The 26,660-nt window shown below is 48.1% G+C and overlaps 6 protein-coding genes across 7 annotated transcripts; all 6 read right to left on the bottom strand.

Annotated features, from left to right (window-relative positions):
- Window positions 1-2,912: 2,912 nt before the first annotated feature.
- On the bottom strand, window positions 2,913-9,343 carry LOC117187673 (RCC1 domain-containing protein 1-like). The gene is made up of 3 exons (XM_033390334.1): window positions 8,667-9,343; window positions 8,567-8,606; window positions 2,913-2,954 (listed from the first exon to the last, which is right to left on the bottom strand). The coding sequence occupies exons 1-2, from the start codon at window positions 8,882-8,884 to the stop codon at window positions 8,594-8,596; spliced, it is 231 nt and encodes a 76-aa protein (XP_033246225.1). The 5' UTR covers window positions 8,885-9,343; the 3' UTR covers window positions 2,913-2,954; window positions 8,567-8,593.
- On the bottom strand, window positions 5,729-8,595 carry LOC117187409 (myb-like protein Q). 2 transcript variants are annotated; one of them, XM_033390021.1, is made up of 4 exons: window positions 8,235-8,595; window positions 6,889-6,961; window positions 6,444-6,829; window positions 5,729-6,323 (listed from the first exon to the last, which is right to left on the bottom strand). In XM_033390021.1, the coding sequence occupies exons 1-4, from the start codon at window positions 8,367-8,369 to the stop codon at window positions 5,739-5,741; spliced, it is 1,179 nt and encodes a 392-aa protein (XP_033245912.1). In that variant the 5' UTR covers window positions 8,370-8,595; the 3' UTR covers window positions 5,729-5,738. The 2 variants fall into 2 exon arrangements, with proteins under 2 accessions (XP_033245912.1, XP_033245915.1); XM_033390024.1 differs by lacking the exon at window positions 8,235-8,595 and having other exon boundaries at window positions 6,889-7,380.
- Window positions 9,344-10,380: 1,037 nt separating the features above from the next.
- On the bottom strand, window positions 10,381-12,046 carry LOC117187036. The gene is made up of 3 exons (XM_033388729.1): window positions 11,905-12,046; window positions 10,559-10,631; window positions 10,381-10,499 (listed from the first exon to the last, which is right to left on the bottom strand). The coding sequence occupies exons 1-3, from the start codon at window positions 12,037-12,039 to the stop codon at window positions 10,381-10,383; spliced, it is 327 nt and encodes a 108-aa protein (XP_033244620.1). The 5' UTR covers window positions 12,040-12,046.
- LOC117187647 (RCC1 domain-containing protein 1-like) lies at window positions 11,932-12,756 on the bottom strand. Its single transcript, XM_033390283.1, has 2 exons — window positions 12,337-12,756; window positions 11,932-12,276 (listed from the first exon to the last, which is right to left on the bottom strand). The coding sequence occupies exons 1-2, from the start codon at window positions 12,552-12,554 to the stop codon at window positions 12,264-12,266; spliced, it is 231 nt and encodes a 76-aa protein (XP_033246174.1). The 5' UTR covers window positions 12,555-12,756; the 3' UTR covers window positions 11,932-12,263.
- A 10,656-nt stretch (window positions 12,757-23,412) lies between these two features.
- On the bottom strand, window positions 23,413-25,116 carry LOC117187414 (homeotic protein female sterile-like). The gene is made up of 3 exons (XM_033390049.1): window positions 24,600-25,116; window positions 24,155-24,540; window positions 23,413-24,034 (listed from the first exon to the last, which is right to left on the bottom strand). The coding sequence occupies exons 1-3, from the start codon at window positions 24,670-24,672 to the stop codon at window positions 23,423-23,425; spliced, it is 1,071 nt and encodes a 356-aa protein (XP_033245940.1). The 5' UTR covers window positions 24,673-25,116; the 3' UTR covers window positions 23,413-23,422.
- A 302-nt stretch (window positions 25,117-25,418) lies between these two features.
- LOC117187668 (RCC1 domain-containing protein 1-like) lies at window positions 25,419-26,478 on the bottom strand. Its single transcript, XM_033390319.1, has 2 exons — window positions 25,824-26,478; window positions 25,419-25,763 (listed from the first exon to the last, which is right to left on the bottom strand). The coding sequence occupies exons 1-2, from the start codon at window positions 26,039-26,041 to the stop codon at window positions 25,751-25,753; spliced, it is 231 nt and encodes a 76-aa protein (XP_033246210.1). The 5' UTR covers window positions 26,042-26,478; the 3' UTR covers window positions 25,419-25,750.
- Window positions 26,479-26,660: the final 182 nt, after the last annotated feature.

The raw sequence follows: 26,660 nt of genomic DNA, 5'->3' as shown, positions 1-26,660 counted from the left end.
AGGATGACGCGGATGCTGCTGCTGCTGTGGAAGCAGCGCTGCAGGTCCTGGCTGATTCGCGGCCTTGTGCTGCGGCTGCTGGGACATTGCCATGCCGCCCATTCCGGATGAAGAGGGTCCCTGAAATACGGATAGAGTTGGGGTTTTCCTCAGAACAGCTAAGAAGGAGGGCATATTGGGCATATTCTAGCCAACGAATCATCGATTCCTAATTCATTGAAAGCCTAGAGCACCACTTACCCCCGAGTAGCTTTGGCCGGATACTCCGGCCGATCCAGCCGCAATCTGACTGGAGCTTTGGTCGAAGCCCGGCGGCGGTTTTTTGTTCTTGTCCTCCTCCAAGCCCATGTAGTTGGCGCCAAACAGCGAATAATTCTCGGTCGCCTTGAAGTACTGGGCGGAGCCGTTCTCCTTGCTGTTGTCGCCGTAGAGAGAGCGCTCCACTTCGTGTATAAAGTCCGAGGCGGTCTCGCTCACCGCTAGAGCCTCCGCCAGGGCCTCGGCACTCATCGGAGCATCCTCCTCCACGTGGGGCAGGGGCTTCTCGGGCGGCTCCCAGACCCCAGGGGTAGTATCATCGATGGTTGGCTGCCAGATGCGCTTGGCCACCTGGCTCGAAACTTTGCCTAAAGCGCGAGACAAACGCGTGGATTATATTTAGTTTAGAGGATTCATTGGTACACACCCTCAGAGGCAGCAATCGCATCGTCCTCATCGTCATCGTCCAAATACTTTGAGTTGAAGCTATTCTCCGACATCTTTTTGTGCGAGAAAGAAATGAAAATGTTTATTGGAAAGAAACACCGCTGAACGAGAACCTTCACTGCTTCGAGCGAAATGGAAGTAATCGGCTCCCAGTCGTCTGTTCGTTTGTTTATGGCGATCGGTTGCACAAAAAAAATTGATTTATGGGAAATTTATTTTATTTATGCGGAGTGGTCTACTAATACACGCTGAAGTTTCTCGGAATTACTGCCCGACGCAGACGCCTACCACGACAGTGCTGCCCAGTCAGAGGTCGTGGAGGCTTGAGTGCTGTGTGTGCGTGTGTGTATCAGTGGATGAACTATTGGCAGCACTGGTTAATCTTTTTGTGTATTGGTGAACGAAAAATGCCGGCATTCACATGCCCACAGAAGTCTTAAAGTGAGACTTCTGCGGATCGAAGAAATATCAATCCAATCCATTGCATTTTGCGCAGAAGAAGCGATGTCTCACTTTGGGCGACTTTTTCTGTGCTGCCAAATATTTAAGGGAGATAGTTCTCTGCTCTGAGGCATCTATCATGGAACACGAGTGTGTAGAGGCCGGTGCCGCAAATATTTCGAATATTTCATTGCACTTTGATGATTCTCCATCGCCATTTGCACTTGTTGGCTTCAAAAACCATAAGCGCCCTCAAATTCATCCACTAATTGCCTGGCAAGCCGCACATTTCGAATAAAATATATAAAAATCTACCATTTACCATATTTACCTTCTTTTTTCTGTGGAAAAGATTAAGTTTTTGAAAACCAAAGCACTTTATTTTCACTGTAAAAATGGCAAATAGTATTTGCAACGAAAATTCCGCGGAGTTCAAGTAAAGCTGCTGAAGGTTGAAAAACTTCATTGTTACTATCGATACATCGATGTTTCTTCAACTATCGATGGAAGAAAGAGCGCCAACTGCTTGGGTTTGATTATTCGTACAATTTTGCTCATGATCCGACATCAAATACCTTAATTTCGATATTCCGTTTAGTATTTTTAAGCATTTTTAACATTTATTATAAAATTAATTAACAGACGACTCGGAAATGGCGTAACAGATGTTATGATCCGCCTCTTTGCCACCCTGGCCTATCGTTCCCAGCTAGCTCACGGGGAAGTCAGGGGTGTTTCCGACCCGATAAGCCAGGGGACGGATTGAACAAAACAAAAAAACATACAAAAAAAACAAATCTAATTTATAGGACAGACTTGTCCTCGTTGGCACTTTCGTCAGCGGGGATAGTTGGTTTCGTTATCCCTAGCAGGGTCCCACCCTTCCATGAGCGCCACCTTTTGAATTCGCTCCCTTTTCATATTCAGGGTCCCGCTCTTCTTCTCGCTCTCGTCCCACCCAACTACCGTTTTCTATTCACTCATGACTCTTTTCAAATATTCCTTTTATATCCATTATATTTTCTTATTTATCTTGTACATTATTAATTAATAATAATTAATAATCTAGGTTTATATAAAGGAAACAAATACTAACACAAAAATACTAACAAAAAAAAATAAACCCTATTTCGGCCGAGTTGGCAGCCCCCTTTGATAGAGGTTGTTGCTTCCTGATGCTTGCTGATGTTTACGTTTAATCGTGGTGTTTTTTGTATGATCGTGATATTTTGTTTAATTGTGGGTCGGACGGGTGTAGATGTGTGAAATGTGGTGATGTTATGTGATGTGTTATGAATGAGGGTATACATGCGTGGGTTGTGTGTGATGTGGGTGGATGAAGGTGGGTGTGTGTGAATCGTGTGTGTGTATTGCTGCTTTGAAGTCCGGATTCTTTCCCCGGGGGGGCTGGTGTGTGGGGACAGAAACGTGTCTCCAGTCGGTGCTCCGCTGACGGTCCCTTGGTGCCGGTGCTCCGCTGACGGTTCTCGCATCAGTTTCCCGGCCTGGCCAGTACCGGGATGCTGCTGCCGATGTCCGCCGCTTCTGCTGATGTTGATGCCTGCCGCTGATGTCTTGGTGGGATCGTCGTCTCCACGATCACCAATTTTGTTTCCTTTTTTTCTTTTAGGGCACGTGCGGCCTCCACTATTCTCCACCGGAAACTCTCCCTTTTCTTCCTCCTCGCCCCGTTTCCTTTTCTCCTACGCAACTCTGCCACTGCTTCCCAGGATCCACTATAGATGCCGCTGTCTCTTTCTTCTCCAGCCCTGATACCTATCGGCTCTGTCCAAAACCGCCCATAACACCACACTACCGTTTCCAGGATTACTCCGCCGAAACGGGAGTGCCAAGCTGGCGGGCTTTTTCAATTAAGGGGCCCCAAACGTAGGCCATCGCCCACACCCTGAGATTGAGAGTCTCTGGCTCCATCGACTGAGATGCCTGGGCTACTGCTTCAGATCCTTTGCGTGAAACACCCCAATACGTGAGCCTTGCAACGTCCGTACAGACTGTTGCCCATACTCCGGATCACTCGGCACTTGACGTATTTTGGGCTGAACTTCGCGTTGATGTTGTTTTTAAATTTGCTCAACACGAAATTCCGCTTATATATCTCCTGACCCGGTGAGTACCTAATTTCTCGAGCTTTTCGATTATACCTGTTCTTCGCTCTGTTGTAGGCTTCATGAGAGTTTCCTCGGACCTCATCTCGGACTATCTCCATCTTGTCACTCCTCGCCAAGGGTGACATTTGTGCATCATTTAGGGCGCCCAGTCTGCGTGCCAATTTATAATCTCGGCCGCTAGTAAACATGTGCTGCCCAAACAACACAAAGTATGGCGACGTCCCGATACCCGTGTGTATAGCGCTCCTAGCCACACACTGGATCTCCGTCAGCTTCTCGTCCCAGCGCGTGTGATCCTCACTAGCGTATGTCCTTATTGCTGCCAGTACAGTCTGGTTCACTCGTTCGGCCGCGTTCGCCTGCGGTGCATAGTTCCCCGACTTCAGGTGCGTTATGCTTCTCCTATCCAGGAATTGAGAAAATTCAGCTGACACAAATTGCTTTCCATTATCGGTATGCACTATTTCAGGCACGCCAAACTGCGCGAAGACCTCGGCGTGCAAGAATCGGATCACGGCCGAAGACGTCGCCTTACGCAAAGCCTTCAGCCAGACATATCTGGACATGTGATCGAGGACTATTAGTATGACCACATTGCCACTTCGAGTCCTCGGATATGGACCCAGGAAATCCAGGTACAGTTTTTGAATCGGCCTCTCGGTTCTGGTTTCGGCCCCCATGAGTGGACGGTGAACCTGTGTTGAATGTTTTGTTTCTTTGCAGGTGTTACAATCAGCCACATATGCCTTCACCTGCACGGTCATCCGGGGCCAATAATAGAACTGTCGCAGCCGTCCCAGTGTCCTCGCGATTCCTCCATGCATTGCCACATCGCTGTCGTGAGCCTGTTGGATCAGTGTGCTCGTCAGGGCTTCCGGGATCCATAGCTTCCACGAAAACTCCTCTAATTCCGGCCGGCCAAATTGTGTGCGCTTAAACAGCAGTCATTCCTCCACCTTCAGGTCTGGGAATTCATCCTCATCGCTCTGGACCGACTCAATTTTTCTTCGGTATTCTTCATCCTCGAAGGCTGTGGTGTCGAACTCCAGGAAGTCGATAGCGTCCACGTCAGATTGCGGCTGGATCGGCCGGAGTATCCGGCCAAAGCTACTCGGGGGTAAGTGGTGCTCTAGGCTTTCAATGAATTAGGAATCGATGATTCGTTGGCTAGAATATGCCCAATATGCCCTCCTTCTTAGCTGTTCTGAGGAAAACCCCAACTCTATCCGTATTTCAGGGACCCTCTTCATCCGGAATGGGCGGCATGGCAATGTCCCAGCAGCCGCAGCACAAGGCCGCGAATCAGCCAGGACCTGCAGCGCTGCTTCCACAGCAGCAGCAGCATCCGCGTCATCCTTCGCCAGCGACAGTGCCCAGGGTCATAGCCGAGGCAGCAGCTCTGGCTGGAGCTGGGGCTGGCATCGACATTGGCCTGCACGCCCATGGATATCTGCTCAGTGCCACGGAAATGACCATCGGACACATTTACCAGGAGCTCATGGGCATGAATTTCAATCAGGCCAATATACAGCAGCAGCAGCAGCAACACCACCACCACCAGCAGCAGCAGCACCACCACCAGCAGCAGCAGCAGCAGCACCACCACCAGCAGCAGCAGCAGGCGGCTCTGAAGCAGCAGCAGCAGGCGGCTCTGAAGCAGCAGGCGGCTCTCCTCTCCTACGGCCAAAAGGCCGTAACAGCAACTGGCATAGTCCCTGACCCACGCGACGTATGTTCTCAAAGCGGTGTTTCTTGCGTATCGTGCCCGTTTGCGTCGCCAGGTCCACTTCTGGGACAACTAGAGTACGGCCAGGACATTACACTCCACACCCACAGATTAGATGACATGGAGCGATCGAGTATTTGAACTAGTTTTAAAATATTTTGTTTGTTTGTTTTGTCGAGTTTGTTGTCGTCTCCTCTGGGCTGATGACCGACAGCATAGCAAGGCGTACTCTTAAACAGTCTTCAAAATTATTTAGTTCTACGACACACACATTGCGGTCCGCCTCAGCAGATGGATCCCTGTGCCTGTGCCCAGAATGTCGCGGCTCCGCGCGTACTGGAGTCCGATTCCACAGGAGGGCGAGGCATGAGTTCAATATCTTCTTGTTGCTGCAGAGCGCCTCCCGGCTGCTGGGTTTTTGCAATGATTAAAATGACCTTCATTCCCTGATGACAGACAGTCACTGGAAAACGGTCAAACTGGTCAAAAGACCAGTCCAACGCCTTCCTCTTCGAGGAGGACGTGCCCAGCTGTCCGTAGCACTTGCGGCCCCACATGAGGATCTCGTTGTTGCGGAGCAGCGCCGCATTGTGGGTCCAGCCGACGGCCAGCTGCCGTGTCGTAGAACTAAATAACTTTGAAGACTGTTTAAGAGTACGCCTTGCTATGCTGTCGGTCATCAGCCCAGAGGAGACGACAACAAACTCGACAAAACAAACAAACAAAATATTTTAAAACTAGTCATCTAATCTGTGGGTGTGGAGTGTAATGTCCTGGCCGTACTCTAGTTGTCCCAGAAGTGGACCTGGCGACGCAAACGGGCACGATACGCAAGAAACACCGCTTTGAGAACATACGTCGCGTGGGTCAGAGACTATGCCAGTTGCTGTTACGGCCTTTTGGCCGTAGGAGAGGAGAGCCGCCTGCTGCTGCTGCTTCAGAGCCGCCTGCTGCTGCTGCTGGTGGTGGTGCTGCTGCTGGTGGTGGTGCTGCTGCTGCTGCTGGTGGTGGTGTGGCTGCTGCTGCTGCTGTATATTGGCCTGATTGAAATTCATGCCCATGAGCTCCTGGTAAATGTGTCCGATGGTCATTTCCGTGGCACTGGGCAGATGTCCATGGGCGTGCAGGCCAATGTCGATGCCAGCCCCAGCTCCAGCCAGAGCTGCTGCCTCGGCTATGACCCTGGGCACTGTCGCTGGCGAAGGATGACGCGGATGCTGCTGCTGCTGTGGAAGCAGCGCTGCAGGTCCTGGCTGATTCGCGGCCTTGTGCTGCGGCTGCTGGGACATTGCCATGCCGCCCATTCCGGATGAAGAGGGTCCCTGAAATAAGGGTAGAGTTGGGGTTTTCCTCAGAACAGCTAAGAAGGAGGGCATATTGGGCATATTCTAGCCAACGAATCATCGATTCCTAATTCATTGAAAGCCTAGAGCACCACTTACCCCCGAGTAGCTTTGGCCGGATACTCCGGCCGATCCAGCCGCAATCTGACTGGAGCTTTGGTCGAAGCCCGGCGGCGGTTTTTTGTTCTTGTCCTCCTCCAAGCCCATGTAGTTGGCGCCAAACAGCGAATAATTCTCGGCCGCCTTGAAGTACTGGGCGGAGCCGTTCTCCTTGCTGTTGTCGCCGTAGAGAGAGCGCTCCACTTCGTGTATAAAGTCCGAGGCGGTCTCGCTCACCGCTAGAGCCTCCGCCAGGGCCTCGGCACTCATCGGAGCATCCTCCTCCACGTGGGGCAGGGGCTTCTCGGGCGGCTCCCAGACCCCAGGGGTAGTATCATCGATGGTTGGCTGCCAGATGCGCTTGGCCACCTGGCTCGAAACTTTGCCTAAAGCGCGAGACAAACGCGTGGATTATATTTAGTTTAGAGGATTCATTGGTACACACCCTCAGAGGCAGCAATCGCATCGTCCTCATCGTCATCGTCCAAATACTTTGAGTTGAAGCTATTCTCCGACATCTTTTTGTGCGAGAAAGAAATGAAAATGTTTATTGGAAAGAAACACCGCTGAACGAGAACGTTCACTGCTTCGAGCGAAATGGAAGTAATCGGCTCCCAGTCGTCTGTTCGTTTGTTTATGGCGATCGGTTGCACAAAAAAAATTGATTTATGGGAAATTTATTTTATTTATGCGGAGTGGTCTACTAATACACGCTGAAGTTTCTCGGAATTACTGCCCGACACAGACGCCTACCACGACAGTGCTGCCCAGTCAGAGGTCGTGGAGGCTTGAGTGCTGTGTGTGCGTGTGTGTATCAGTGGATGAACTATTGGCAGCACTGGTTAATCTTTTTGTGTATTGGTGAACGAAAAATGCCGGCATACACATGCCCACAGAAGTCTTAAAGTGAGACTTCTGCGGATCGAAGAAATATCAATCCAATCCATATTTATGCACAACTTGATCAGGGGTGACATAGACAGCCCTGATCTGTTGAGCCGCATAAACTTCACGATTCCTATTAGACTGACTAGAAATTTTATACCGTTGTTCCTTCCACTTTGTAGATCGAATTATTCCTTGCATGAACCGTTTAGGGTCTTATGCTCGGATTATAATTCCCTCTACCATATTATATCCACCACTAATTCTCTTCCTCTTATTAAATTATTAATCCTTACACACCTTTCTATTAATTAGTAACTGTAGTGGTATTTGTACTTTGATTGCATGCTTAGTTTCTTAGTAAGTTTAGTACTAATTTTCCTCGAATGTTAGTCTAATAGCTATCTTTCTTGCATGTTCGCGTTTGGTTCGGCTACGCACCGCGCGTCATGCGGCAGCGCCCCTCGGTCGGTTGGGCGGGAGGAGGGCTGCGTTTTGCCTGGGATCCGCGCGTAACAGCCTTCTGCTGGTGTCACACGGGCCACTTGACGGTGCAGTAACTGCATCGCCTCTTGAAAGATGCAGTCATTGCATGTCAACGTCCACACAAATCCATTGCATTTTGCGCAGAAGAAGCGATGTCTCACTTTGGGCGACTTTTTCTGTGCTGCCAATTATTTAAGGGAGATAGTTCTCTGCTCTGAGGCATCTATCATGGAACACGAGTGTGTAGAGGCCGGTGCCGCAAATATTTCGAATATTTCATTGCACTTTGATGATTCTCCATCGCCATTTGCACTTGTTGGCTTCAAAAACCATAAGCGCCCTCAAATTCATCCACTAATTGCCTGGCAAGCCGCACATTTCGAATAAAATATATAAAAATCTACCATTTACCATATTTACCTTCTTTTTTCTGTGGAAAAGATTAAGTTTTTGAAAAACAAAGCACTTTATTTTCACTGTAAAAATGGCAAATAGTATTTGCAACGAAAACTCCGCGGAGTTCAAGTAAAGCTGCTGAAGGTTGAAAAACTTCATTGTTACTATCGATACATCGATGTTTCTTCAACTATCGATGGAAGAAAGAGCGCCAACTGCTTGGGTTTGATTATTCGTACAATTTTGCTCATGATCCGACATCAAATACCTTAATTTCGATATTCCGTTTAGTATTTTTAAGCATTTTTAACATTTATTATAAAATTAATTAACAGACGACTCGGAAATGGCGTAACAGAAGCCCGAGCCAGCTCCGGCCAACTTCACGCGCTGCATCTGGAAATTGATCGAAAATTGAATTTAAAGCCAATCCACTGGCAGAAGGGAGATTCTTACACATTCTCTGTACTGTTGTTGCCACAGTTTCCGTGCTCGTTCCAGCCCCAGGTGTAGATCTCGCCGGCTGTAGTCCGCAGCAGGCCGTGCTCTGCCCCCATGTGCACGCGAGCAGGCGTCTGGCCGTCGGGCAGTCGGAGGCTCAGTGGCTGGGGCACCGCCTGCTGCTCGCTGATCGAGCCCGTGCCCAGCTGTCCGTAGCACTTGCGGCCCCACATGAGGATCTCGTTGTTGCGGAGCAGCGCCGCATTGTGGGTCCAGCCGACGGCCAGCTGCCGCACGTCCTCCTCGAAGAGGAAGGCGTTGGACTGGTCTTTTGACCAGTTTGACCGTTTTCCAGTGACTGTCTGTCATCAGGGAATGAAGGTCATTTTAATCATTGCAAAAACCCAGCAGCCAGGAGGCGCTCTGCAGCAACAAGAAGATATTGAACTCATGCCTCGCCCTCGTGTGGAATCGGACTCCAGTACGCGCGGAGCCGCGACATTCTGGGCACAGGCACAGGGATCCATCTGCTGAGGCGGACCGCAATGTGTGTGTCGTAGAACTAAATAACTTTGAAGACTGTTTAAGAGTACGCCTTGCTATGCTGTCGGTCATCAGCCCAGAGGAGACGACAACAAACTCGACAAAACAAACAAACAAAATATTTTAAAACTAGTTCAAATACTCGATCGCTCCATGTCATCTAATCTGTGGGTGTGGAGTGTAATGTCCTGGCCGTCCTCTAGTTGTCCCAGAAGTGGACCTGGCGACGCAAACGGGCACGATACGCAAGAAACACCGCTTTGAGAACATACGTCGCGTGGGTCAGGGACTATGCCAGTTGCTGTTACGGCCTTTTGGCCGTAGGAGAGGAGAGCCGCCTGCTGCTTCAGAGCCGCCTGCTGCTTCAGAGCCGCCTGCTGCTTCAGAGCCGCCTGCTGCTGCTGCTTCAGAGCCGCCTGCTGCTGCTGCTGGTGGTGCTGCTGCTGCTGCTGCTGCTGCTGGTGGTGCTGCTGCTGCTGCTGGTGGTGGTGTTGCTGCTGCTGCTGCTGTATATTGGCCTGATTGAAATTCATGCCCATGAGCTCCTGGTAAATGTGTCCGATGGCCATTTCCGTGGCACTGGGCAGATGTCCATGGGCGTGCAGGCCAATGTCGATGCCAGCCCCAGCTCCAGCCAGAGCTGCTGCCTCGGCTATGACCCTGGGCACTGTCGCTGGCGAAGGATGACGCGGATGCTGCTGCTGCTGTGGAAGCAGCGCTGCAGGTCCTGGCTGATTCACGGCCTTGTGCTGCGGCTGCTGGGACATTGCCATGCCGCCCATTCCGGATGAAGAGGGTCCCTGAAATACGGATAGAGTTGGGGTTTTCCTCAGAACAGCTAAGAAGGAGGGCATATTGGGCATATTCTAGCCAACGAATCATCGATTCCTAATTCATTGAAAGCCTAGAGCACCACTTACCCCCGAGTAGCTTTGGCCGGATACTCCGGCCGATCCAGCCGCAATCTGACTGGAGCTTTGGTCGAAGCCCGGCGGCGGTTTTTTGTTCTTGTCCTCCTCCAAGCCCATGTAGTTGGCGCCAAACAGCGAATAATTCTCGGCCGCCTTGAAGTACTGGGCGGAGCCGTTCTCCTTGCTGTTGTCGCCGTAGAGAGAGCGCTCCACTTCGTGTATAAAGTCCGAGGCGGTCTCGCTCACCGCTAGAGCCTCCGCCAGGGCCTCGGCACTCATCGGAGCATCCTCCTCCACGTGGGGCAGGGGCTTCTCGGGCGGCTCCCAGACCCAGGGGTAGTGTCATCGATGGTTGGCTGCCAGATGCGCTTGGCCACCTGGCTCGAAACTTTGCCTAAAGCGCGAGACAAACGCGTGGATTATATTTAGTTTAGAGGATTCATGGGTACACACCCTCAGAGGCAGCAATCGCATCGTCCTCATCGTCATCGTCCAAATACTTTGAGTTGAAGCTATTCTCCGACATCTTTTTGTGCGAGAAAGAAATAAAAATGTTTATTGTAAAGAAACACCGCTGAACGAGAACCTTCACTGCTTCGAGCGAAATGGAAGTAATCGGCTCCCAGTCGTCTGTTCGTTTGTTTATGGCGATCGGTTGCACAAAAAAAATTGATTTATGGGAAATTTATTTTATTTATGCGGAGTGGTCTACTAATACACGCTGAAGTTTCTCGGAATTACTGCCCGACACAGACGCCTACCACGACAGTGCTGCCCAGTCAGAGGTCGTGGAGGCTTGAGTGCTGTGTGTGCGTGTGTGTATCAGTGGATGAACTATTGGCAGCACTGGTTAATCTTTTTGTGTATTGGTGAACGAAAAATGCCGGCATACACATGCCCACAGAAGTCTTAAAGTGAGACTTCTGCGGATCGAAGAAATATCAATCCAATCCATATTTATGCACAACTTGATCAGGGGTGACATAGACAGCCCTGATCTGTTGAGCCGCATAAACTTCACGATTCCTATTAGACTGACTAGAAATTTTATACCGTTGTTCCTTCCACTTTGTAGATCGAATTATTCCTTGCATGAACCGTTTAGGGTCTTATGCTCGGATTATAATTCCCTCTACCATATTATATCCACCACTAATTCTCTTCCTCTTATTAAATTATTAATCCTTACACACCTTTCTATTAATTAGTAACTGTAGTGGTATTTGTACTTTGATTGCATGCTTAGTTTCTTAGTAAGTTTAGTACTAATTTTCCTCGAATGTTAGTCTAATAGCTATCTTTCTTGCATGTTCGCGTTTGGTTCGGCTACGCACCGCGCGTCATGCGGCAGCGCCCCTCGGTCGGTTGGGCGGGAGGAGGGCTGCGTTTTGCCTGGGATCCGCGCGTAACAGCCTTCTGCTGGTGTCACACGGGCCACTTGACGGTGCAGTAACTGCATCGCCTCTTGAAAGATGCAGTCATTGCATGTCAACGTCCACACAAATCCATTGCATTTTGCGCAGAAGAAGCGATGTCTCACTTTGGGCGACTTTTTCTGTGCTGCCAATTATTTAAGGGAGATAGTTCTCTGCTCTGAGGCATCTATCATGGAACACGAGTGTGTAGAGGCCGGTGCCGCAAATATTTCGAATATTTCATTGCACTTTGATGATTCTCCATCGCCATTTGCACTTGTTGGCTTCAAAAACCATAAGCGCCCTCAAATTCATCCACTAATTGCCTGGCAAGCCGCACATTTCGAATAAAATATATAAAAATCTACCATTTACCATATTTACCTTCTTTTTTCTGTGGAAAAGATTAAGTTTTTGAAAAACAAAGCACTTTATTTTCACTGTAAAAATGGCAAATAGTATTTGCAACGAAAACTCCGCGGAGTTCAAGTAAAGCTGCTGAAGGTTGAAAAACTTCATTGTTACTATCGATACATCGATGTTTCTTCAACTATCGATGGAAGAAAGAGCGCCAACTGCTTGGGTTTGATTATTCGTACAATTTTGCTCATGATCCGACATCAAATACCTTAATTTCGATATTCCGTTTAGTATTTTTAAGCATTTTTAACATTTATTATAAAATTAATTAACAGACGACTCGGAAATGGCGTAACAGAAGCCCGAGCCAGCTCCGGCCAACTTCACGCGCTGCATCTGGAAATTGATCGAAAATTGAATTTAAAGCCAATCCACTGGCAGAAGGGAGATTCTTACACATTCTCTGTACTGTTGTTGCCACAGTTTCCGTGCTCGTTCCAGCCCCAGGTGTAGATCTCGCCGGCTGTAGTCCGCAGCAGGCCGTGCTCTGCCCCCATGTGCACGCGAGCAGGCGTCTGGCCGTCGGGCAGTCGGAGGCTCAGTGGCTGGGGCACCGCCTGCTGCTCGCTGATCGAGCCCGTGCCCAGCTGTCCGTAGCACTTGCGGCCCCACATGAGGATCTCGTTGTTGCGGAGCAGCGCCGCATTGTGGGTCCAGCCGACGGCCAGCTGCCGCACGTCCTCCTCGAAGAGGAAGGCGTTGGACTGGTCTTTTGACCAGTTTGACCGTTTTCCAGTGACTGTCTGTCATCAGGGAATGAAGGTCATTTTAATCATTGCAAAAACCCAGCAGCCAGGAGGCGCTCTGCAGCAACAAGAAGATATTGAACTCATGCCTCGCCCTCGTGTAGTGCGCTTGTTGTAAGAAAAAATTGTTTGCATCGACGTCTTAATTTTCCCTAAAATTATGCTACGCGAATAGGCTAAGTCTTCTGTTGGGTCCAAGAAAGCTAAGCTTTTAACACGCCATCTACTGGGTGCGCTTCGTCACCGTGGGCTGCCCATATTATTTTGTTTGGCTGACGTTTTAATCGGCCTCCTCCTCCCACTGTCATTTTGACAAATCGATAAAGAAAAAGGGAAGAACGAGGGGATGAGGCCTTGATTTCCGGGAGAAGCAGCTGTCTCTCTCCTCGTGGTATCCGAACAGTACGGACGTACTTATCCAGCTCAAAAAAAAAAAAAAAATTTATAAAAGGTAAAAATCAAATAAAAGTTCTTGGGAGACCAGCACGATCCGCCGGCCTTTCGGAAGAAAGACCCCATCCACCCAGACGAGAAACCAATCCCCGATCCACGGTGCAGAGGATGGTGCGAATTTTCTGACGATCGCCCCAAAGCGGGCCACCGTAGAGTTGGGAAGCTCCACCCAACGCCCCAACGCCCTCCGCCAACGCGGTCCACCGTAGAGTTGGGAAGCTCCACCTAAAGCCCCAACGCCATCCACCACAGCGAGCCCTTCAGCAGTTCCCGAGCTTCAGCGCCGACAGAGAGCGGCCCCTCAGCCGTTTCCGAGCTTTAGCGCCGGCAGCAGCGAGCTCTTCGCCGCCCCAACGCGAGCCGTCGCGACCGAGAGTGAGCCATCCAGCCACCGGGCCAAGAGCCTTAAACAAAAAGTGCCAAGTGATCTTCCTTGCCAGGAATAACCAGACCCGTCCAAGGAAAAAGAGACCCTGACCCGAATTTTTTTTGTCACCGTGCTTCGCCCTAACCTAAAAGCCAGATCATGACATGTGAAGGTTAAATGTATTAAATAAACCCCAACGGAACGGGCAGAACTCGTATGATGCTCTTGTGGCCCATTGTGCGTTTATTCCCAAAGAACTTATGTGCGCTTGTTAGGCCGTTGACCCCTTTGTGCATATAAAACGAAACCAGCTGCTTGGAGCTTTTTCCGTGCGCCCACACCTTGGTCTATGGATCAAGACCTACCCCAACGAATCTAAATAAACGAATAAATATTGAATAAAGTATAAAATATAGAAGTTAAAGATGGAATAATTTGATTTATGAACTATATATGCTCAAAAAAAAAAAAGCCCTAAACAAAAAGAAAAAGAAGATCAAGATAATCTGGTGTTAGCCGTGGTCATGCGTGTGCATGTGTGTGTGCTCTCTCTCTAAAACTTACAGGTATTCCCCTCGCCGAAAGATCTTTTGGACGTGGCCGGAACATGAAAGTACGTAAGTGAACAAACTCCCAGTTAACGTTTATAAACTTTTAACATAAAGAGACAAAAGAAAAAACCATACATGAGCCCGGTCGCCCGTAGTCTTTGATTTTTCCCTAAATTATGTTGGAGTTTTTTTTTTGTTGTAAAGAGGCCTTAAGCCCACGCAAAGCTCAAGAGCTTTGGAAGCTGTAAGCGCAGATCAGCGGCAGCAGGTGCTTCACACCTATGCGACGGTGATTAGTTACCCTTACTTCTGCATTAATACAAAAATACCGAAAATGAAGAAATCTTAAATTACAAAAGTTCCTACTTAAATATTCATTATTATTGTTATTATTCGTTAAATTATTCCCAGTACCCTACCACCTGTTTTTGAGATCATATATTTTATTCCTATTATTTAAAATTATTATTCCTATAGTTTTAATTCTCTTATTGCCCTAGCTTATACTCACCCCATAACTATATATCATTTTCCTTCTACCCATGTATTTAGCTTTAGGCACTATCGATAAAAATAAATATTGTTAAAGATTTGGAAATGAATTGTTAGAAGATTTTTGTTTAGGAGCCATGCAGGGATCGATGAGGGAGAGTGAGGTATGACCCCCGGCGAGAAAAGGGATCATCCATAAGCCATATTTTCTTCGGAATTAGGATGATCAAGGTTGGGAGGGCCATGGCTGTTGCATCCAACACCAGCACAGCTACCCGTCGGTTCGGATATGCAACGCGGAAGCCCACTTCCCTGTCCCCTTAATTCCTTTGTCCCTTCTAATTCCCCCAGCCTCCTCATCCTCCTTCCCCAACCCCCTAACACTAGTCATACGGTCATACGCAGGGTATCGCACGCGAAAAAAATAATAATAAGATAAGGTATCGACGCGAGCACGTATAGGAAAGGACCAGTATAGGAACCCCCCATACTACCGATCATACAGCCGGAGCCAGCGCGTGCACCAGTCCTGCCCGATACACCCCCGACCAGCTCGAGTGGCACCGCCACACACAACAATCGTTGTATGTGATATGCTACATTTATCTTATTTTGGCGCCCAACGTGGGGCCGATCCGGCTTGCCCCATTTAAAGAAATAACTTGGTCAAAAGTAACACCTGACTTTTATCCTTGCCAGACCGTTTTTTTTGTGGTTTTTTGCTCGTCTTTCCTCTGCAACTTATCCAGTGGATACTGTGGATCCGTGTAAGCTCATCATGGCCTACAGGGCCTAGTATCGTGCAGGGTATATTGGCGTGCAGTAGGTCCGATACACTGGAAGTGTTATAACTTATATTGGGTATAACTCCGTGGGTCGAGCTTAGCCTATCAACTAGTTGAAGATTGTTATAGGAGCTAAGCGAGAACACTACTGCAGGAAAGGAGAGCGCATTCCAAATCGTTTATGATGAAATTCTACGAAGATTGCCCCTAATTAACTGGGTTTTGGCTGTCCCGAGGAACCCCTGAGAAGATTACTGAGGTTGCAAGCCTCGGTAAGCCTAGGTGACATCGGACTCCCATACTACCTGATGATTAGTGGAACTAATCCAGCACCTTTCTCAGCCCCAATACTTCTGATCTGACCTTTTAGATTTCGCTGGATGAGGGATTATTTATCCTGCCACGGATTAACTTGTGAGGCAGATTTCAGTTATAAGTAGATTACCCTATTCCTGTCCCTTCCCTACCCGAAAACAATGCAATCCGCTTTACTCTATTCCTACCCAAAAAACGATTGCATGGCTCCTAAACTGTTTTAATATCTACATATCTATTGACTGTGACTTTTTTTTGTATTATTTTTTTTGCATTTGCTATATATATCTAATATATTCATACTTGGTGGTGCCCAAACCGAAATGGTGGTGTCTCGTAGTACGGAGAATTTAGCCCTCTCAGAAGACACGGGGAAACATTGCCAAATTTGCTCCGAAGTAATCGTTTACCAGATACAACTATTGTCGGCCAGTTGTGGGCACACCTTCCACAGAGTGTGCTTCACCGCTAAAAGTGGTAACAAACGGAAGTGTCCCACTTGTCAGCAAGACCTGAACATCACATCGGCCTCAGCTGAGAATCTTAGTCCCATTGGTCCGTCTACGTCTAGAGCACGAATGCCATCTGTTACTCAGTCCCTTCAGACTAGAAGTCCAAGCAAAAGAGTTGAAGCGTTAAGCCCTCTTGAGATGGCTAACTCAGAGAATGCCAACAGGTCTCCAATCTCCGTCGACCCTCAACAGAATCAGGCCACTATGGCGGAAACTATACAGCAGTCCATAGTGGACGCGATTAGAGTAGCTATGGTAGAGCAAACCCGAATTTTGGCGACCAGCATGGCTGATCAAACTAACCGGCTAGTTCGAGCCATTTCCGATGGACTTCAAAGTACGGCATCTGTACCCTCCCCGAACATAAATGCAGCTCGGATGCAACCGGTAGCAGAACTAGAACAGCAAACGATCGAGCAACTTTTTCGGCTGTCCACTAGTGAACAGGTACCAGTGCCGGGGATTAATCAATCGGGAAATAGTTCGTCACCCTCGAATTTGGGGCAAACCCGTAATGTTGGCTCAGGAGTTTCCACAGGTTCCTCCGCTTCATCCCTTCGGGCAGATCGTGTTAGCCAGATAATGTCTAATTGGAAACTGCGGTTTACGGGAAAGGCTGGTATGTCGATTGAGGACTTCATTTACCGTATTGAAGCACTTACAAAGCAAACTTTTGACGGTAACTTTGAAATAACAGCTCGATACGCCAGTAACCTCTTTGATGGAAGCGCCAGCGAGTGGTTTTGGCGGTATCATAAAAGTGTCCCTGAAGTCCGTTGGGCAGATCTATGCCTAGCCTTGCGTGGCCAATTTAAAGACGATAGAACAGATAGGAATATCAGAACAGAGATCGAATTAAGGAAACAGCAAACAAACGAGTCCTTTGATGATTTTTATGGCGTAATTGCCGCATTGGCAGATAAACTGTCTGAGCCCATGTCTGAGGCAGCCTTAGTTGAGACACTGCGAGCAAACCTTTTGGCTGAGATACAGCATGAAATTTTATATGAGTCGGCTGCGACGGTGAAATCCTTACGTCACCTGGTCCGAACGCGAGAAATATTCATGCAGTCCGTAGCTAAAACCAAGCCTCCCCTGGCGGCCCCCCGAACTTTACCACGCCGCCAAGTCAATGCTATATTAGACGAATCTATTGCCCCAGATAGTGAAGAAGTAGGTGAAGAAGAAGATCTGGAAGTATCAGCCGTAGAGTTCGTCTGTTGGAATTGCGGTGGCAAAGGCCATCGATACCAAGAGTGCATGGCCGAACGTAGGGTATTTTGCTATGGTTGTGGCAGGGCCGATACTTATAAGCCTAGTTGCAGGAAGTGCAACCCCCACACGGCAAAAAACTCGTTGTCGCGTGCACCGCCGAAAAGTGCACGCAAACAACTGGTCAACCAAGCGACCAATACCGAGTGATCAATTCTTCTCCTTCCACTGACCTTATTATACCAGACGTGTCAAACAGCGTATACGCTGACCACCTTGCTAGCCCTCCAAATCGATCCCAGCGCCGAAGAAGCGATTTTAAGAAACATTGCAAACTTGAGAAAAGACTGCTCTTAGCTTCTGTAGTTGGAAAACCAAATGATTTACGACCCCATGCTCAGATTATGCTTTTTGGTAAACCAGTCATAGGACTAATGGATACTGGAGCTTCAGTTAGCTGCATAGGGGGAAGTTGCGCGTCCGACGTTATTCGGAATAAAGTCCAATATAAGCCGCTGTCCCTTAAAGTTAGAACTGCCGACGGAAAGAGCCAAAGTATAGTCGGCAAAATTTCCGCAAAAGTCACGTATAGAGGGGAATCCAAGGAACTTTGTTTTTATATTGTACCTTCCTTGACGGGTAATCTCTATTTAGGAATCGATTTTTGGACGGCTTTTGAACTTTTACCGTTGCACTTGATGACACAAAATTTGCGTATTGAAACCTTAGAAGACCCCACAATGAGGGCGCTTCTGCCTTCACAGCAAGTATTACTACAGGAGGTAATAGCTCTCTTCCCATCTTACTCAAAGCAAGGTCTAGGAAAGACCTCTGTAATCACTCACACGATAGAGGTAGCCGACGCAAGGCCCATTAAACAACGCCACTATGCGGTGTCACCGGCAACGGAGAAGCTAATGTACGAGGAATTAGACCGAATGCTGAAGCTTGGGGTTATACAAGAATCGGTTAGTTCGTGGTCTTCGCCCGTAGTGCTGGTTAAAAAGCCTGGCAAGGTTAGATTGTGTATCGATTGTAGGAAAGTAAACTCGGTCACGGTAAAGGATGCATATCCCATGCCCCTTATAGACGGAATCCTGAGTAGACTACCGAAAGCAGAGTTCATCACAAGCATCGATCTAAAGGACGCGTTTTGGCAAATCCCTCTCGATCAAAAATCTCGTGATAAGACAGCGTTTACCGTGCCTGGCCGTCCCTTATACGAGTTTGTCGTCATGCCATTCGGCTTAACCAACGCACCCTGTACCTTGTCGCGACTTATGGATAAAGTCATACCAGCCCATCTACGGAATGAAATATTCATATATCTTGACGACCTCTTAGTTATATCCGATAATTTTGAGCACCATCTGGAGGTGTTGTCCCTGGTCGCATCCCAACTTTCCAAAGCCAATCTTACTATAAATGTGGAGAAAAGCAAATTTTGCCGGAAAGAAGTTAAATATTTAGGCCACGTGATTGGTGGTGGGAATATTCGCACTGATCCTGACAAAATAGCCGCCGTTAAGGACTTTCCAGCTCCCCAGTCGATCAAACAAGTTCGTCGATTTCTTGGAATGACAGGCTGGTACCACAAGTTCATCCACAATTATGAAGCTATTAGTTCACCCATATCAGATACTCTGAAATCTAAGCGCAAGTTTATTTGGACTGACGAGGCTCAGCTTGCTTTCGAGTCATTAAAGTCCCAAATGTGTTCCGCGCCAGTTCTACATAGCCCAAATTTCTCCATACCATTCTCAATACACTGTGACGCCAGTCATACCGGCGTAGGGGCAGTTCTAATGCAAGAAAACAACGAGGGCGCAGACGTACCAATTGCTTTTATGTCGAAAAAGCTTAACAAATGCCAGAGGCAGTACACTGTAACTGAAAAAGAGTGTTACGCTGCGGTTTTAGCCGTAAAAAAGTTCAGGGCATACATTGAGGGCCAAGAATTCACAATCATTACAGATCATGCCTCCTTAAAGTGGCTAATGTCGCAGGCTGATCTTAGCTCCCGATTGGCTCGCTGGTCCTTAAAGTTGCAGGGATTTGAATTTAAAATCTTACACCGAAAAGGGAGTGATAACATAGTCCCCGATGCCTTGTCCCGTACGCACTCAGAAGACTTGTCCTTCTTGGCAATTGATAGCATGTTGGTCGACCCTGATTCTCCTGAGTTCAAATCACCAGAATATCAGTCAATTAAAGAGAAGATTAGGTTGAACAGTTCCCGATTGCCTGATCTGAAAATCAAAGATGAACGCATCTTTCGGCGTGCGGAACATGCCGATGGAACCAAGATCACAGACGATTCCTGCTGGAAACTTTGGATACCCCCATCCCTTGTAAAACCCGTCCTCAAAGCTGCCCATGAGGATCCCTTGTGTGCCCACAGTGGGATAAATAAAACCCTTGAAAGACTCAGGCGATCTTATTATTGGCCAAACTTAGCGGTGGATGTCAAAGAACTCATAAATAATTGCCATATCTGTAAAACCACGAAGCATCCAAATCAACCCTTAAAGCCACCAATGGGAAATACGGGCTTACCTTCTCGATTCTTTCAAAAATTATTTGTAGACTTTTTAGGACCTTATCCGAGAAGCAAGTCAGGAAATATTGGCATCTTTGTCGTGTTAGACCATCTGTCAAAATTTCCATTTTTGAAGCCCGTACGAAAATTTACAGCAGATTCCATAAAACGCTTCCTGGAAGAAGACCTCTTTCACTGTTTCGGGGTCCCCGAAACCATCGTAAGCGATAATGGGGTCCAATTTAAATCTCACACTTTTAACTCCTTGCTTGACAAATATAATATCTCTCATGTCTATACTGGCTTTTATTCTCCTCAAGCCAATGCTTCGGAGAGAGTAAATAGATCCGTTCTGGCGGCCATAAAAAGTTATGTTGACCCGGATCAACGTAATTGGGATGAGAAATTAAGCAGCATTTGCTGTGCACTTCGGTCTAGCCATCATTTAGCCATAAGCACTACCCCGTATCGGCTTGCTTTTGGACAGCATATGGTAACCGATGCCAGTAGCTATAAACTGATGCGTAACCTAGACATGTTAGAAGATCGCGGTGTCCAATTTTCGCGAGAAGATTCCTTCGACATAATTCGCAGCAAAGCAAAAGGCTCTATACAGGCCCAGCACTTCCGAAATGCCAGATCCTATAACTTACGAACGAGACAAATTTCCTATAGGGATGGACAGGAAGTATATAGACGTAACTTTCAGCAAAGCAATTTCGCTAAGGGCTTTAGCGCAAAGTTAGCACCAACCTTTATAAAGTCCCGAGTGCGCAGGAAGCTAGGAAACTGCTATTACGAACTTGAAGATCTTCAAGGCCGCCTTGTAGGCAAATTTCATACCAAGGATATAAAACCTTGACATGAATTGTTACAAGCGCGGATCCCACTTTGGGTGTCCCACCCCAAGCGAGATTTAAGTGGGGGGATTATGTAGTGCGCTTGTTGTAAGAAAAAATTGTTTGCATCGACGTCTTAATTTTCCCTAAAATTATGCTACGCGAATAGGCTAAGTCTTCTGTTGGGTCCAAGAAAGCTAAGCTTTTAACACGCCATCTACTGGGTGCGCTTCGTCACCGTGGGCTGCCCATATTATTTTGTTTGGCTGACGTTTTAATCGGCCTCCTCCTCCCACTGTCATTTTGACAAATCGATAAAGAAAAAGGGAAGAACGAGGGGATGAGGCCTTGATTTCCGGGAGAAGCAGCTGTCTCTCTCCTCGTGGTATCCGAACAGTACGGACGTACTTATCCAGCTCAAAAAAAAAAAAAAAATTAATAAAAGGTAAAAATCAAATAAAAGTTCTTGGGAGACCAGCACGATCCGCCGGCCTTTCGGAAGAAAGACCCCATCCACCCAGACGAGAAACCAATCCCCGATCCACGGTGCAGAGGATGGTGCGAATTTTCTGACGATCGCCCCAAAGCGGGCCACCGTAGAGTTGGGAAGCTCCACCCAACGCCCCAACGCCCTCCGCCAACGCGGTCCACCGTAGAGTTGGGAAGCTCCACCTAAAGCCCCAACGCCATCCACCACAGCGAGCCCTTCAGCAGTTCCCGAGCTTCAGCGCCGACAGAGAGCGGCCCCTCAGCCGTTTCCGAGCTTTAGCGCCGGCAGCAGCGAGCTCTTCGCCGCCCCAACGCGAGCCGTCGCGACCGAGAGTGAGCCATCCAGCCACCGGGCCAAGAGCCTTAAACAAAAAGTGCCAAGTGATCTTCCTTGCCAGGAATAACCAGACCCGTCCAAGGAAAAAGAGACCCTGACCCGAATTTTTTTTGTCACCGTGCTTCGCCCTAACCTAAAAGCCAGATCATGACATGTGAAGGTTAAATGTATTAAATAAACCCCAACGGAACGGGCAGAACTCGTATGATGCTCTTGTGGCCCATTGTGCGTTTATTCCCAAAGAACTTATGTGCGCTTGTTAGGCCGTTGACCCCTTTGTGCATATAAAACGAAACCAGCTGCTTGGAGCTTTTTCCGTGCGCCCACACCTTGGTCTATGGATCAAGACCTACCCCAACGAATCTAAATAAACGAATAAATATTGAATAAAGTATAAAATATAGAAGTTAAAGATGGAATAATTTGATTTATGAACTATATATGCTCAAAAAAAAAAAAGCCCTAAACAAAAAGAAAAAGAAGATCAAGATAATCTGGTGTTAGCCGTGGTCATGCGTGTGCATGTGTGTGTGCTCTCTCTCTAAAACTTACAGGTATTCCCCTCGCCGAAAGATCTTTTGGACGTGGCCGGAACATGAAAGTACGTAAGTGAACAAACTCCCAGTTAACGTTTATAAACTTTTAACATAAAGAGACAAAAGAAAAAACCATACATGAGCCCGGTCGCCCGTAGTCTTTGATTTTTCCCTAAATTATGTTGGAGCTTTTTTTTTGTTGTAAAGAGGCCTTAAGCCCACGCAAAGCTCAAGAGCTTTGGAAGCTGTAAGCGCAGATCAGCGGCAGCAGGTGCTTCACACCTATGCGACGGTGATTAGTTACCCTTACTTCTGCATTAATACAAAAATACCGAAAATGAAGAAATCTTAAATTACAAAAGTTCCTACTTAAATATTCATTATTATTGGTATTATTCGTTAAATTATTCCCAGTACCCTACCACCTGTTTTCGAGATCATATATTTTATTCCTATTATTTAAAATTATTATTCCTATAGTTTTAATTCTCTTATTGCCCTAGCTTATACTCACCCCATAACTATATATCATTTTCCTTCTACCCATGTATTTAGCTTTAGGCACTATCGATAAAAATAAATATTGTTAAAGATTTGGAAATGAATTGTTAGAAGATTTTTGTTTAGGAGCCATGCAGGGATCGATGAGGGAGAGTGAGGTATGACCCCCGGCGAGAAAAGGGATCATCCATAAGCCATATTTTCTTCGGAATTAGGATGATCAAGGTTGGGAGGGCCATGGCTGTTGCATCCAACACCAGCACAGCTACCCGTCGGTTCGGATATGCAACGCGGAAGCCCACTTCCCTGTCCCCTTAATTCCTTTGTCCCTTCTAATTCCCCCAGCCTCCTCATCCTCCTTCCCCAACCCCCTAACACTAGTCATACGGTCATACGCAGGGTATCGCACGCGAAAAAAATAATAATAAGATAAGGTATCGACGCGAGCACGTATAGGAAAGGACCAGTATAGGAACCCCCCCATACTACCGATCATACAGCCGGAGCCAGCGCGTGCACCAGTCCTGCCCGATACACCCCCGACCAGCTCGAGTGGCACCGCCACACACAACAATCGTTGTATGTGATATGCTACACTCGTGTGGAATCGGACTCCAGTACGCGCGGAGCCGCGACATTCTGGGCACAGGCACAGGGATCCATCTGCTGAGGCGGACCGCAATGTGTGTGTCGTAGAACTAAATAACTTTGAAGACTGTTTAAGAGTACGCCTTGCTATGCTGTCGGTCATCAGCCCAGAGGAGACGACAACAAACTCGACAAAACAAACAAACAAAATATTTTAAAACTAGTCATCTAATCTGTGGGTGTGGAGTGTAATGTCCTGGCCGTACTCTAGTTGTCCCAGAAGTGGACCTGGCGACGCAAACGGGCACGATACGCAAGAAACACCGCTTTGAGAACATACGTCGCGTGGGTCAGGGACTATGCCAGTTGCTGTTACGGCCTTTTGGCCGTAGGAGAGGAGAGCCGCCTGCTGCTTCAGAGCCGCCTGCTGCTGCTGCTGGAGAGCCGCCTGCTGCTGCTGCTGCTGGTGGTGGTGCTGCTGCTGCTGCTGGTGGTGGTGCTGCTGCTGCTGCTGGTGGTGGTGTTGCTGCTGCTGCTGCTGTATATTGGCCTGATTGAAATTCATGCCCATGAGCTCCTGGTAAATGTGTCCGATGGCCATTTCCGTGGCACTGGGCAGATGTCCATGGGCGTGCAGGCCAATGTCGATGCCAGCCCCAGCTCCAGCCAGAGCTGCTGCCTCGGCTATGACCCTGGGCACTGTCGCTGGCGAAGGATGACGCGGATGCTGCTGCTGCTGTGGAAGCAGCGCTGCAGGTCCTGGCTGATTCACGGCCTTGTGCTGCGGCTGCTGGGACATTGCCATGCCGCCCATTCCGGATGAAGAGGGTCCCTGAAATACGGATAGAGTTGGGGTTTTCCTCAGAACAGCTAAGAAGGAGGGCATATTGGGCATATTCTAGCCAACGAATCATCGATTCCTAATTCATTGAAAGCCTAGAGCACCACTTACCCCCGAGTAGCTTTGGCCGGATACTCCGGCCGATCCAGCCGCAATCTGACTGGAGCTTTGGTCGAAGCCCGGCGGCGGTTTTTTGTTCTTGTCCTCCTCCAAGCCCATGTAGTTGGCGCCAAACAGCGAATAATTCTCGGCCGCCTTGAAGTACTGGGCGGAGCCGTTCTCCTTGCTGTTGTCGCCGTAGAGAGAGCGCTCCACTTCGTGTATAAAGTCCGAGGCGGTCTCGCTCACCGCTAGAGCCTCCGCCAGGGCCTCGGCACTCATCGGAGCATCCTCCTCCACGTGGGGCAGGGGCTTCTCGGGCGGCTCCCAGACCCCAGGGGTAGTGTCATCGATGGTTGGCTGCCAGATGCGCTTGGCCACCTGGCTCGAAACTTTGCCTAAAGCGCGAGACAAACGCGTGGATTATATTTAGTTTAGAGGATTCATGGGTACACACCCTCAGAGGCAGCAATCGCATCGTCCTCATCGTCATCGTCCAAATACTTTGAGTTGAAGCTATTCTCCGACATCTTTTTGTGCGAGAAAGAAATAAAAATGTTTATTGTAAAGAAACACCGCTGAACGAGAACCTTCACTGCTTCGAGCGAAATGGAAGTAATCGGCTCCCAGTCGTCTGTTCGTTTGTTTATGGCGATCGGTTGCACAAAAAAAATTGATTTATGGGAAATTTATTTTATTTATGCGGAGTGGTCTACTAATACACGCTGAAGTTTCTCGGAATTACTGCCCGACACAGACGCCTACCACGACAGTGCTGCCCAGTCAGAGGTCGTGGAGGCTTGAGTGCTGTGTGTGCGTGTGTGTATCAGTGGATGAACTATTGGCAGCACTGGTTAATCTTTTTGTGTATTGGTGAACGAAAAATGCCGGCATACACATGCCCACAGAAGTCTTAAAGTGAGACTTCTGCGGATCGAAGAAATATCAATCCAATCCATTGCATTTTGCGCAGAAAAAGCGATGTCTCACTTTGGGCGACTTTTTCTGTGCTGCCAAATATTTAAGGGAGATAGTTCTCTGCTCTGAGGCATCTATCATGGAACACGAGTGTGTAGAGGCCGGTGCCGCAAATATTTCGAATATTTCATTGCACTTTGATGATTCTCCATCGCCATTTGCACTTGTTGGCTTCAAAAACCATAAGCGCCCTCAAATTCATCCACTAATTGCCTGGCAAGCCGCACATTTCGAATAAAATATATAAAAATCTACCATTTACCATATTAACCTTCTTTTTTCTGTGGAAAAGATTCAGTTTTTGAAAAACAAAGCACTTTATTTTCACTGTAAAAATGGCAAATAGTATTTGCAACGAAAATTCCGCTCAGTTCAAGTAAAGCTGCTGAAGGTTGAAAAACTTCATTGTTACTATCGATACATCGATGTTTCTTCAACTATCGATGGAAGAAAGAGCGCCAACTGCTTGGGTTTGATTATTCGTACAATTTTGCTCATGATCCGACATCAAATACCTTAATTTCGATATTCCGTTTAGTATTTTTAAGCATTTTTAACATTTATTATAAAATTAATTAACAGACGACTCGGAAATGGCGTAACAGAAGCCCGAGCCAGCTCCGGCCAACTTCACGCGCTGCATCTGGAAATTGATCGAAAATTGAATTTAAAGCCAATCCACTGGCAGAAGGGAGATTCTTACACATTCTCTGTACTGTTGTTGCCACAGTTTCCGTGCTCGTTCCAGCCCCAGGTGTAGATCTCGCCGGCTGTAGTCCGCAGCAGGCCGTGCTCTGCCCCCATGTGCACGCGAGCAGGCGTCTGGCCGTCGGGCAGTCGGAGGCTCAGTGGCTGGGGCACCGCCTGCTGCTCGCTGATCGAGCCCGTGCCCAGCTGTCCGTAGCACTTGCGGCCCCACATGAGGATCTCGTTGTTGCGGAGCAGCGCCGCTTTGTGGGTCCAGCCGACGGCCAGCTGCCGCACGTCCTCCTCGAAGAGGAAGGCGTTGGACTGGTCTTTTGACCAGTTTTACCGTTTTCCAGTGACTGTCTGTCATCAGGGAATGAAGGTCATTTTAATCATTGCAAAAACCCAGCAGCCGGAAGGCGCTCTGCAGCAACAAGAAGATATTGAACTCATGCCTCGCCCTCGTGTGGAATCGGACTCCAGTACGCGCGGAGCCGCGACATTCTGGGCACAGGCACAGGGATCCATCTGCTGAGGCGGACCGCAATGTGTGTGTCGTAGAACTAAATAACTTTGAAGACTGTTTAAGAGTACGCCTTGCTATGCTGTCGGTCATCAGCCCAGAGGAGACGACAACAAACTCGACAAAACAAACAAACAAAATATTTTAAAACTAGTCATCTAATCTGTGGGTGTGGAGTGTAATGTCCTGGCCGTACTCTAGTTGTCCCAGAAGTGGACCTGGCGACGCAAACGGGCACGATACGCAAGAAACACCGCTTTGAGAACATACGTCGCGTGGGTCAGGGACTATGCCAGTTGCTGTTACGGCCTTTTGGCCGTAGGAGAGGAG

The sequence above is a fragment of the Drosophila miranda genome, chromosome XL (genome assembly GCF_003369915.1).
Source record: "Drosophila miranda strain MSH22 chromosome XL, D.miranda_PacBio2.1, whole genome shotgun sequence".
In the NCBI taxonomy this organism is placed as follows: domain Eukaryota; kingdom Metazoa; phylum Arthropoda; class Insecta; order Diptera; family Drosophilidae; genus Drosophila; species Drosophila miranda.
This window is presented reverse-complemented; position numbering and strand designations above follow the sequence as displayed.

Coding starts and splice junctions, on each gene's coding strand:
- LOC117187409 (XM_033390021.1), bottom strand. CDS start 8,369: ATGAAGTTTTTCAACCTTCAGCAGCTTTACTTGAACTCCGCGGAGTTT. Junction 6,830..6,888: donor TGCGATTGCTGCCTCTGAGG/GTGTGTACCAAT, acceptor CTCGCGCTTTAG/GCAAAGTTTCGAGCCAGGTG. Junction 6,324..6,443: donor CCGGCCAAAGCTACTCGGGG/GTAAGTGGTGCT, acceptor CCCTTATTTCAG/GGACCCTCTTCATCCGGAAT.
- LOC117187673 (XM_033390334.1), bottom strand. CDS start 8,884: ATGTGGGGCCGCAAGTGCTACGGACAGCTGGGCACGGGCTCGATCAGC.
- LOC117187036 (XM_033388729.1), bottom strand. CDS start 12,039: ATGAAGTTTTTCAACCTTCAGCAGCTTTACTTGAACTCCGCGGAGTTT. Junction 10,632..11,904: donor TTTTCCACAGAAAAAAGAAG/GTAAATATGGTA, acceptor TCGCACAAAAAG/ATGTCGGAGAATAGCTTCAA. Junction 10,500..10,558: donor TGCGATTGCTGCCTCTGAGG/GTGTGTACCCAT, acceptor CTCGCGCTTTAG/GCAAAGTTTCGAGCCAGGTG.
- LOC117187647 (XM_033390283.1), bottom strand. CDS start 12,554: ATGTGGGGCCGCAAGTGCTACGGACAGCTGGGCACGGGCTCGATCAGC.
- LOC117187414 (XM_033390049.1), bottom strand. CDS start 24,672: ATGTCGGAGAATAGCTTCAACTCAAAGTATTTGGACGATGACGATGAG. Junction 24,541..24,599: donor TGCGATTGCTGCCTCTGAGG/GTGTGTACCCAT, acceptor CTCGCGCTTTAG/GCAAAGTTTCGAGCCAGGTG. Junction 24,035..24,154: donor CCGGCCAAAGCTACTCGGGG/GTAAGTGGTGCT, acceptor TCCGTATTTCAG/GGACCCTCTTCATCCGGAAT.
- LOC117187668 (XM_033390319.1), bottom strand. CDS start 26,041: ATGTGGGGCCGCAAGTGCTACGGACAGCTGGGCACGGGCTCGATCAGC.